We start from the raw sequence: 12339 nt of genomic DNA, 5'->3' as shown, positions 1-12339 counted from the left end.
AATCAGGAATCTTCCTTTTTTTTTTTCTTAATGAAAAGTCCTAGTTGATAATGCATTTTTATCTAACAGTATATTAAATCATTCAGTTGCATTTCTTGAAATCAGAAATAATGCTTAAATCAAAATATACCATTCTCTATGTGTATATTCTGCTTATATGCATAGGCTCACTTAGTTTGGCTGGCATTTCATCAAGCTATGTGGTGTATATTTCTAACTAATAAATAAATAGGTAAATAGCCCAATAAATTACATTCTTGTTCATTGCTGTAAATGAGCAATTGCATCTGGAAACAGAATAATTATTTAACTCTGTGATTCTGACAGCATAAGCTTCATACATTGTTTAAATTTCCATAAAGCTAGAGGACATTTCCAAGTAGTACAGAAAGTCAGTTTCTTTCTGTGTGACTGATTTTTGTAGCAGGCGGCCTGAGTGTGACCTTATTGCAGTGCAGAGAAATAATGCTTTGAAATTCAATACGTGGCTCCTAGTTATGGATGAAAGCACAAGCATGAATAAGAAAAGGCAGGAAATGTGATATTTAAAATCTAAATTTTATTTTTATTAATACCATTTTTTCCTTCCGTATTTTTCTGCAAACTTGGGGCAGGCAAAGTCCCTTAAATTGTTTCATTGCAAAACCAAGTAACATGAGTCTCAAATTATTGCATGAACTCCCAGCTTTAAAATGAAAGGATGCACTATAACAAAGTGCAGATTTTTTCTTCTGTTTTTCAAAATAAGATTTTCTAAAATTCTACCTGAATTGAGCTGGCCACGAGTAAAAGCTCTGATTTGAACAAGACTTGGTATTTCATAACTTGTGTTCAAGTAATCCTATAAATAGCCATTTCTGGCTGCTAATGAATTTTTTAAAATAAATTAATCCATGCCAAAAGTCAGCTGAAGGAGTGCTGCTTCACAGGAGGTTAAATTTTCTCTTTTAACCCTTTGAAGTATGCCTTTGCCCTGACCTTTCAAGATCCCTTTCAGCCTGTTTTTTTGAGATTATTTTTTTTTTCTAAAGAATGAAAGTTGTGGCCATCTGCTTGTGCATATGAAATATAGATTGGAAAACACCATTAACTGGTTCTAGTCTCTTGTTAATTTTGTATGCAACACACATGTGGCTGTGTGAAATGCCTACTGAAATGCTTTATATTTAAAGATTTATTACACTCTCATGATACCAGCAGTCTGAACATGTATTGTGCTTAAATTAGTTCTGTCATAATGGGAGATGTCAGTGACTAAACAAAGCAGAAGAACCTTCTGAGTATCAAAGAAAGTTGTTTTCATTAGGAATATTCAAATTTCCTTTCAGGCTTCATAGTGACAATCACCTCTTGTGCTGGTTGTTTGAATTAATGCACACTCAGTATTTGATAAAAGTAGGAACCTACTACATTAAAGAATTGACACCCACACACACATGCACAAAATGAAAGAGTGTACCAGGACCATTGTTTTGAAAAATAGTGATACCAGGATACAAACTGAATATATTTATAGAAGGTTCAACAATTTGTTCACATGTTTGTATGAAATTTCTCTAAAGACAGCTTGTTACTTCCTGTAGGAGAGTTTTTCTCTATCCAGACAGCAGAGAGCAGGTGCTTAGCTGACTTCGAGCAATATTTAAATGGCTTTCTCAAGTTAAAAGAATCATACACTCATTTATTACAAATTTGCAGCTTCTGTGTCCTGACAGTGCAGTTCATAAAGCATCTCTTTGATCTCATTTTATAATGGTAGGTGAACTATTCTATTGGAATACCTTTTCATACAAGAACAAGTTAAATTCAAGATTAAACTAATCTTACTGTAATTTCAGTGACCCCAGTGAGAACTGCCTTAGATCTTTTATGTGAAAAAGTATTTAGCAACCTTTCTTTTCAAGGTTTGGATTTTATAAGGCAGCTGATCCTTTAATGGCTTTTGAGCTGGAAAACTAAACTTCTTGTAGAAATTTAAAGTAACTTACAGAGAAATTTGGATTCTTTCTCTGTGTTACTACTTTTGCTTGTCAGATGACAGCAGCATGCTTTGGTCTTGTTTTACTGAATTTTCTCTTCCACAGAGTCCATGAAAATTCAGAGGTCCTCTCTCTACATGCTTGCTGCAAAGTACTGCTTAGTTTACCTCAGTTTTGTGACTAATAAAATCGAAGCATAAATACATACTTTATGAAACTTTTTAAAGTAGTTGCTGAAATGTATCACTGAATAGATTTGTATCTTTCAAAACAGATTATACTTGGTTGAACTAACAGAATAGAAACATATATTGATAAGCAAGATATAAGTCAAGATTTTTTACTCCAAATTACATTAGTTATCGTTCTTGGTAGTTCTAATGGCTAAAGTTCAGATACTATAATGGAAATTTTTTTATTTTATTTGAAGAATAGAACTAAATATATTGTAATAAATTTGCTATTTGTAGGCATGGTTTTTGTCTTTTTTTTTTGTTTGTTTCCTACTTAAACATCTAATGTTCTTAATCGAAAACAGAGCAGAAAGCGAGTACACTTTCTTACTTTTTTTTTTTTTTGCAACACAGGATAATTTTCTGAAAAAGAGACAAATTGCAGACAAAGAGCGTTCTCTGGAACTCCCTAAAATCTTTTGAAGTGACATAGTTCCTTGTTCATGATATTGTTTCTTTGTCTGGTTGGAGTGTACTTCTCCCTGTTTGAGTAGTAAAGTTTTGCCTCAGGGTAAGGGCTTTGAAAGACATTCTTTTCTCCCTATTTGAATGAGTACATCTCACAGCTGACACAGATGCAGCTTTGGGTTGCAATTCTCTCTAGTCACGAGTGAGCTACTTGGTCTGTTCTACTTATGAAATATATGAGGAGAAGAAAACTGCCCTAAGCTTCCTCATGTAGCATTCACATTCTCTGAAAAAATTCCTTTGCCCAGGATTTTTCTCCTGAGAAGTTGAGAGGCCTCAGAGAAAAGGAAAACAATTCTTATCTCATTTACTTCTCCTGTGTTGTGCTCATGTGTAGAATGTGTTTGGAGATTGTTTTCCCAAAGGTGATTGCCTGATTGGATTCTGGTGTGAGTTGTTTTGACTCGTTGGCCAATTAGGGCCGAGCTGTGTTGAGACTGGAAAGAGTCACGAGTTTTCATTGTTAGCTTTTTAGCATTGAGTAAGTATCCTTTCTGTATTCTTTAGTAGAGTATAGTATTCTTTAAGGTAATATAGTATCATAAAGTAATAAATTAGCCTTCTGATAAGATGGAGTCAGATTCACCATTCCTGCCTTTGTCAAGGGGCATTCCCTGCAAATACAATATCCTCATACATAAGGGGTCCTTAAATTTAGGATATTTCCACGTCAACCTTGTCTTGTTTTGAATCAACTCAACTGCTTCTGAGGAACAGAACGTCATTTTAATGAGGTGTAGATAAAGAATTGGCTAATATAACTTTGTATCTTTTCTTAATAATTATTTTGCATAATGCAGGGAACCAGTCCTCATATGCTCACAAATGCATCTACAATACAATTTATATTGCAGCTCAATGAACTGCTTTAATCACTGAGAGTAAAGCATTTACAAGAATTAAGCTGTTTATAATATACACTGAAGGGTATGGAATTAGCTTTTATCTGTATAGGTGGATGCTGAAACTTTCCAGTCTTATCTGTTTTCTATAGTGCTGAGCTACCACTGCAGCTACTTTATATGCAAACAATCACTCTGGTAAGCCTCATTATTGTGCTTGCTAACACAGGCATTTGTTTGGCATTGTAACTGCATGTTATCAGTTCAGCATTTAATTATGCTGTAGTAGTAAAATACAGTTGACTCACATGAGACACCATCAAGAAGAGCTTATTTTGCCTCAGCTAAGTAAAAAGAAATCTTTGCATTAGGCACCAGCAACTCTGGATATTTTGGGGTACTGGAATAGTTTAGATAGATCTTACTGGTGTGAGAGAAAATTTTTATGAAGGAAATATATGGTATGATGGCAGTGTGATCTGTGACTTAATTTTCACAATGAAAGACCTGCATTTTTTAATATTTCTGCAAATAGCATTTGCTGCTTGCTACAAAATATATTCATATTCATCATAATTGAGCTTTATTCATCATAATTGAGCTTTAATTTATTCATTAATTAATTATATTCATCATAATTGAGCTTTAATTTAAAATATTGTGTTCGAAAGGAAAAAGAATGAAATAGTGTAGATCCTAAGCAATAACAAAAACTGGAGCATTTATACAGTAAGAGTCTATTGCTAAGAATTTTTAAAAACTCCTTTTTTAGGGTTGAATGTTAAAATAGAAAATCTGTGTATATTTACAAGCTATACTACCAATTATATAGGTTAATATACTACACTATATCTTACTGGTTTGCTAGTAATGTATTATTATCTTACACTATCTATTTGTAGGTTAGAATGTCATGAATTTTCAATAAATGTGTAAAGATTTCCAGTTTTGGTCACTGGGGTTTTTTTCTCTCCATGCCCACCCCAGTAGAAGACTTCAGAAGTCTCAGGACAAGTAATGATTATCTTGCAGAATCCCCACAGGCACTTTCTTTTACAGTTGTTTTTTGTGCCTTTTATTGGCATTCAGTCCATTGTCACTTTCTGGTGGGGAAAATCACACATCCAGCCTTCAATCCAAACCTTAATCAGCTGATTGTTTTCAAAAAGTTAAGTGTTCTTAAGGATTTTCTCAAGGTTTTTATTGTGCTGAGGCAATGCGGCCCCATTGGAAATGCACTAGATCTCTGTTTTTCTTACTGTCTCAAAGTAGTTTCCACATAGCTTAATTGTGAGATCAGGGTAGGCTACTTGGTGAATCTCTGAACCTCCTCAGCTGGCATTATGGTTGTATTTCATAAATAAATGTACATGTCACAGCACATGTATTGGCCATACCCTTTCTCAGGCTTCCCATGGGGCACATGTTCCTTCAGTAGCTTCAGTAATGTAATGCTTCTGCTTAATAGTTTTTACTTGGTTGATAGAGGTATAATACAGATGAATAAAACACATATGGAAATCATCTTCCTCTTCTTCCTTTTGTCACTGCAGAGCTTATGGTCTGTACTGGTGTCTCCTTGTCTTCCTGTTCCTTGTTCAGGTGGTGGAGGTACATGGACAAGTTAATTTCTGTTTTAGCCTATCTGAACTAAACTTCAAGTTTAGTTCAAATGGCTTAGAAATTTAATTTTCTTCTTTGGAAACACCTCTTCTTGTATACATTCTCCTAAAATCTTACAACACTTTGTTGCTGATGATGTGGACTTATATGAACTGCACTAGCATTAGGAAGTATGATAGTAATTTTAGAAAGTTAACTGTTGGTTTTGAATTGGATTTTCTCAGATGTTATAATTCAGCTGTTGTTTTGCCCTGCTGATTGCATGGTACAGCAGTGAGATTTTCCAGAATAACACTATCCTCAGCTTGTCTCCCTCACTGTTGCACTGTAAGCTCTGTCTCTGGGGGTTGTGGTGCTATATAGTTAGAGTACACACATTGGGAGTCATCTCTTCTGCATCATACAGTTGTTTAATTTCATAAATAGTTACACGTGTGTGTGCATTAAATTTATGTAAAATTTTGTGTGCTCATAGGCTTCTGGTTAAATCTTCCAGTTCTGCATGCCTGCCCATGGAGAGCGTAAAATGTCATACATGATTTTCACTGATTGACAGAATATTTGGTGGGTGACTGTATCCTAGGTAGGAAAAGAAAATACAACAGCTGTTTCCATAAGGTGTTTCAGACACATTGTAAAGCAAAATAACGAGTGTGCATACCCTGTCCTTGATATTGCAAGTTTTTCAAAACTCTATGACTGAAATAAAATTTCTATTTTATTGTTCATTCTAATTTAACAAAACAAACAAAAAAAATGACCAAACCAACCAAAAACTCCGCCTTAAAATATCACTTGAATTTAGTTGTGTTTCTGTCTTGTTTGTCTTTGCCACAGTGTCATACTACAATTCCAGAATAATCTTGAATTTTTCAGTATGGGATAATTATGGTAATGTCTGCTGTCACAGACATGTTTTATGAAAAATCCTTTCCTTAGGATTTTTCCTCCTGAGAAGCTGAGAGGCCTCAGGAACAAAATGTAAACAATGATTGTCTGCTGCTGTGGATTGCAACAGGTGGATCTGGGATTGGTCTCATCTGGTTGTTTCCAATTAATGGCCAATCACAGTCCAGCTGTCTCAGACTGTTTCAGTCAGTCTGAGCCTTTGTTATTCATTCCTTTTCTATTCTTAGCAAGCCTTCTGATGAAATCCTTTCCTCTATTCTTTTAGTATAGTTTTTAATATAATATATATCATAAAATAATAAATCAAGCCTTCTGAAACATGGAGTCAAGATTCTTGTCTCTTCCCTCATCCTGGGACCCCTGTGAACACCATCACAGTCTGCCTTAGCTTGCCCAGGTGGTATGAACAGAGCATGTCCAGATTATTTGACTCAGTGGAATGATTTCTTGACTTCTAAAAATTTATTGATTAAGCTCTTGGTTTGATGTAGCCATCAATATTCTGTAACAGAGCACCAATGTTTTGCTATTGAAGTAAACCATTTCCTTATTACACTCTTATTTCCAGTGACTAGGTTTTCAAATCTGTTAGCACTGAGGTTGCTGTGAAGCCAGTTTGATTTTACAAAAATTGAAAGTTTTTACTTTAAAAATAATTCCAAGCTGGCAACTCCCAGTTACCAACTGGGTAGCTCTCAGTAATAGCTGGGAGTACCATCATAAGCAAAGCAGGTAAGTTGCAAAGCAATCAAATGTTGTTTTATTTTTTCCTAGAGTCTCTTGGAAGCAGAAGATGGTGTCTCAGCCTCTGCTGGGCAGGCACAGTACCTGTCAGGAGACCCATCTTCTTATGGCGAGGATTGCTTGGTTCACTCCAGTGCAGGGCAATGCACCAGGGGACATTCTGAGAACGCAGCCGGGGCATCTTACTCGTGTGTCTGCGTGTCACGGGCACCGGACAGGCGCTCTGCGCTGCTCCGCAGCCACTCCATCGAGAGCTTTGTGAGCATTGGTTGTTCCCAGAGGTGCCAAGGACACCACTCCCAAGCCATGGGTGGGGACCTTCTAGAGAGGCACTCGGAATGCTTCACTAAGAGCCGGAAACCTTTCACTCCACGCACCTTAATATCCGATGCTAAGCCTTTCCTGTCAGACTACAGGTTTTACACTCCTGCTCAAAGGAGGAAGAAAATTCGCCGCAGATCCCAGCTTGTGGAAGCTCAAACACAGACTGATATGACCAGGTACAGAGATCACAACTAGAATAATTATTCTACATACAACTTAGCAAAAGCTAGAAAAGAATGTGATTTTCCCTTTTTCATTGCCGTATATTCCTGTCTTCTTTCTGGAACAACTGTTTTAATTTATACAGATTGGATACAAAGTGGTACTAAATTCAAACTGTGGAATCTCACATCTGCTGGGGATAATCATTTCCTCTCTCTTCCCTATGCTCTCTGATGTATAGTTCTGTCTTGTAAAGAATTAACCAATATAAGCATGCAAGTAGTTCCCGCTGTTGCCCCTGTAGTCTCATGCTTTCCAGTCTGTTAATTAAGACATCGTGCAGACATCCTTTTTTAACTCTTGATTGCAGCTCTTCATGTTTTTTTTTTTAATTTAAATACCTTTGTATATACCCTGTATAAAATATTTTAAACAAAATTAGTGTCCTCTTGCATTGAACTTCTTAGCAAGTTGAACAGTTCTGATTTAGTTTTGTTTCTACTGATACTACCTTGTAAAGAGAAATCTTTTCCCTTTTGTGTCCTCCATGCCTGCATGTCCAACTCAGTTTTGTCATAGAATAAACTAGGAGTTTCCTAAAACTGGAATTATGATAGCTTTGGCTCTGTATTGCAACTGTTGATTTTCTGGCTGTGGGTTGTCTATTTTCCTGGTGCACTTTTAATTTTAGGATCATCTCCATTCAATTCTGAACAATTATTATGAATAATTCAGTTATCCCCTGCTAACATGCAGCTAAATAATTCATTTGGATCACCTGTCTGGCAAAAATTTTCTGAACTGTTCAGTACTACATTCTGTTGCAGCCGATGAGACATTTCCACAGTGGCACTACTATTCTCATCCTGCATTTTTTGAAAGTAGTCTACTTGGAATCTAATACCTCTCTAACTTTTTTAGCTTTCCATCTGCAGACCAAGTGCCTGTGAGAAAAGTTTCGGGTGAAAAGCAGAAGATCAAATCAAAGGTAATAATGTATCAGCAACCTGGGTTTTCTTCCCACCCCCGTCACTCTGGGGTAATATACTTCATCACTGCCACAGCAGTGAGCAGCTGATTTAGGTGTTCTTCTCTCTATTGCCATGACATGAGTTAGTTCCATAGAGGAGAGAGAATTTCAGATCACTGAGTGGAAACTATAAGAAAAAACACTGAGGCACATGAAGAGATCTCTTGAATTTTATTTTTTTATTGTTTCTATAAGTGCACTATCAAATATCTGCTAAGGCCATAGATAATTGGTACATGACTTTCCAGCAGAAGGTGTCCCATTTGTCTGTTTACCCAGAGTTTCTCGGAAAATATATGGAATTTCTAGGGCTGCTTAATCACAGAGAGTTATTAGATTCATTTTAAGGGCAAAATTTGCTGTGTATTTGCACTGATAATAAAGATTTTTGTTTCTCTGTTGTAGGCTGAAGATAAAAGATATACTTTGGATGAGCTTGAGAGAGGAGTAGACTGTTTTCAACACTCTGTCCCAAGGTGCCTGATTTACAGCAGAAGGGAATATTTGAAATGTTCCTTTCCATACAGCTGGCCCTTAGCCCATAAGTCTTCACTAGCATTTCTCTTTGTGTCTTCTCACAGAACTTTTATTGGGTTTTTTATATCAATGGGCTTTCCCAACTTCAAAATTCATTCTTTTCTTGTGATAAGTTCCACTGGGAAGCCAATTAAGAGAGAGAGCTCTGAAAAATATGAGTATTTTTGTCAGAATTGACTGATGGGACATTAATACAGTTTTTAGTGCTGTACATCTGAGCTCACAGACTGTATAGTTCTATAACTAAAAACTGCATTGCAGGAGCATTTCCCACATCTTTTTCTGAAAACTTAATACTGGGATAGCTGTAATACAAGAGCAGTGTTGGAAATCAGACCAGAGCCCAAGGGCTCCGAGCTGATTCTCCTCATTGCTGACCTAAGTGTCACGCATGACTCGCTGATTTTCTCTCTGGCCTTTTCATACAAAGGCATTTTTATCTGAGGAAAAAAAAAATGTACTCTGAGTTAAAAAAGCATTCTTATGGCTAACAGAGACTGAATAGCATCTGAAGTAGCACCAAGGTCTTCTGAGCACTGCATCAAGGGAGGTGGTGTAATACTCTTGAACTGTAGTCTTTCAGGTTTCAGTGCCAGCGGGGGATTTTGCTACTGGAGCAGGGTTTAGGGGTGTTATGGTGGGTTTTTTTGTGAAGGGGAATCATATAATGGCACTCCATGTCTCCAGAAGAAAATTGCATGTAAGGTAGTATAAAAGGGGTTTAGAATGTTGTTTTTTTCTTGCCCTCTGATTTTCTGATTAGAGAGACATCATGGTGTTCTGAGAGGTCTTCACCAAAGAGAACTGACGATGCTGAGTAAGTGTGCTTTTAAACCATTTTTCTCTTCATTTACAACATCAAACTAGAAGGCTTTCCTCAAAACTGATGAACTTGAACAATAAAATACTTTAAAAATTATGTGAATCAAAAAACAAAGAAAATTCATTTTAACTTCAGGAGATTGTACAGTGCCTATAGTTTGTTTCCATTTCTTTTTAGGTATGTTATCTCTGAAGCAAATATTGGCAAATGAATCACTAAATTGAAGGGCATTCTTACCACATTTCTGTGCTGAAATTTGATGAAAATTAAAAGAGTTTTGAGTTACATTCAGAAACACTATAAAGCTTCATCAAATGGCCTTGGAAAAGTCTTTTAATTCTTTGTGCTTTGGGACAGCCTTGTGTATGCCTAATTTAAGGCTTTTAATAGAGGTCTCAAATACCAGCTGTAGGTAATTTCCTTGACTATAGAGGGAACCAAAATGATAATCTTTAGGCACAATAACAAATTTTATGTAATGAAAATCATGCAAGATGTATTCTATTTTTTATTTCCTGTTTAAGACTGGAGAATGACTCAGTAGAGTTTGATTGGATGCTTTGGGAGACTTAGAAAGATGCTGTGAAAGAGAAATAACACTGAAATATTTTCTTTTGGGGTTTTCTTTCCTGTTGTCATTCAAGCAGAACTCCAGACTTTCTGAGAGTGTCCAATTTAGAGTAATTGGCCTCAACAACTCTTTTAGAGGTACTAAAATAGAGATAAGAGGTGAAAGTCACATCTCACTATAAGATTTTATCCATTGAGGTGATGTGTTGAAATGAGTGGATGCTGCCAAATAAGCAGTTAAATCCTTTTCAGCTTCCATTTAGGACCAGCAATTTTCAGCTGCAGTCAGATTCTCTAGAAGCTCCTTTGGGAGCCTATTCCCAGAGCATCAGACTGCACTTGTTCACTTTTTTCCCAGTTAGTTCCCCTTTCTTGAGTGCAGTGCAAGTTCTGAACTCTTGTCAAGATTACTGATTCCCTCACTTGGGATCTCTGTGCTAATTTATACCACAACAGAAAGTTAGCATAAAGACAAAGCACCATGACCACCTTTCCAACATTCTCATATTTTGCAGATTTTTATTATTCAGATTGAACAAAAGGTTTAGTTTGTCGTGATAGCCTTACCTTTTATGAAACATAACTGCTAATACAAGAACTTTAAATCTTCTTAATGGCCTTTCCAGTGAAGGTGATGAAACCTACTAAAATATGACAGATGTGTTTCTATGGTCGAGCATTTAACAGTGGGGTTTCTATTCTCCCTGCAGAGAAGAGGAGCTTTTGTATTTAACTTTCATCGAAGAAGTAACAAATGAAATTCTTAGACTTGGCTTATTTTCTAGCAGGTAGGTTACAGTTGTTTTCAATTTTGTAATGCTATGTCAGAAACCCATGGACTCCATAAGTAAGGGAAGTAGTGATTAGTAATCATTTCTTTACACACACATAAACACAGTTAGCCTTGCTTTTGTTTTGTTTCCTCTTCTTTTTTGCTTTATGTAAGAAAGGGGAACTAGGAAATACCTTTGGGTCATAAACTTTGATCTGCTGCTGTGTACCATGAGATAAAAGCTTCTGTCAAAAACTGACCTGGAACCCTAGGTGGAAAAATGCTAAGAACTCATTTTAGTCTGCAGCATCTGTTTTGCTAAATAAACTGAGCTAGTAATCTTTTACACAACAGGTCCTTTGTCCTCCTTCTGTCCTTCAAGTTCCAGTATGAATTCAGTCTTCAACATGGGTTGCAATGGTTACATTCTCTTGTTCACCAACTGTTAAATCAGAATTTCTTTTCCATATGATTCTGGTTCTTTCTAATAAAGAACTCTCAATTTATGCAAAAAAAAAAAAAAAAGAATTATTGCAGAATTTCTATACATACACAGAATATATATACAGAATCTTAACCCATTTTTGAAATTCTGCATTCAAGGCAGTCTAATTTCATAATATTCTGATCTTGCTTTGGGTTGATCATGTTCCTAGCTGGCTTTGCTATTCTATGTGCACTTATTTTTTTCTTTTTATGTCAAGGCTGTCAATAAGAATACTGAATATACCAAGTAAAAAAATTAATCTTTAAGAAATTTTGAGAGCAGTCTACCTCTGACTCTTTTACAGTCATTTTTTCTTCCACTAGAACCCTTTGCACACTTTTTAAAAAATAATTTGGCACGTAAGCTAGGTTAAATTCACTTGACTTTCTAGAATTCTGTTCCAGTTACTGTGTACTTTAGTTGTCACAGAACACTTTCTTTACAGAATGTTTTTCTCATTCAACCTAAGAAATAGAAGAGAGCTCTCAGGACTGAGGACTTTTCTCTGGATTTTTTTTTTTGCTGAAATTGGATTGTATTCCTTCTCTTTATTTATTCTTGTGTATAGCAGCCACTGTGGTGCATCCAAGAGATTTTGGATGCTTCAGCATGCCGGTACATGCCAGTAGAATCACCACTGGATCACAGCACACAGGCACACCAGGTCAAACACACACATAGTTGTACTGCAAGTCACCCCACAATTGCCATGTGCTGCCCAAAGCCAAGTCTGCCTGCTGAGCATGTGTCCAGTGGGTTGCTGACTCTTTGTGACAGAGTGGAATTGAAACAGTCTTAGAGGTGCCATTCAGCTAAGAAATGGAAATAAAAACATA

At 36.2% G+C, this 12339-nt stretch overlaps 1 protein-coding gene across 1 annotated transcript in view; it reads left to right on the top strand.

Moving 5' to 3' along the window:
• The window catches only part of SPATA7 (spermatogenesis associated 7), a 35287-nt gene that overhangs the window by 19893 nt on the left and 3055 nt on the right, over positions 1-12339 (top strand). The window contains exons 6-10 of the mRNA XM_084207490.1: positions 6829-7298; positions 8206-8272; positions 8720-8790; positions 9615-9668; positions 10955-11032. Of these exons, the coding sequence (XP_084063616.1) occupies positions 6829-7298; positions 8206-8272; positions 8720-8790; positions 9615-9668; positions 10955-11032 (740 nt within the window). The remainder of the gene's footprint in view (positions 1-6828; positions 7299-8205; positions 8273-8719; positions 8791-9614; positions 9669-10954; positions 11033-12339) is intronic.

Source organism: Fringilla coelebs, assembly GCF_963513975.1.
Source record: "Fringilla coelebs genome assembly, chromosome: 6".
NCBI classification, from domain to species: Eukaryota; Metazoa; Chordata; class Aves; order Passeriformes; family Fringillidae; genus Fringilla; species Fringilla coelebs.
The sequence above is the reverse complement of the archived record's forward strand: the minus strand, read 5'-3'. Positions and strand labels throughout refer to the sequence as shown.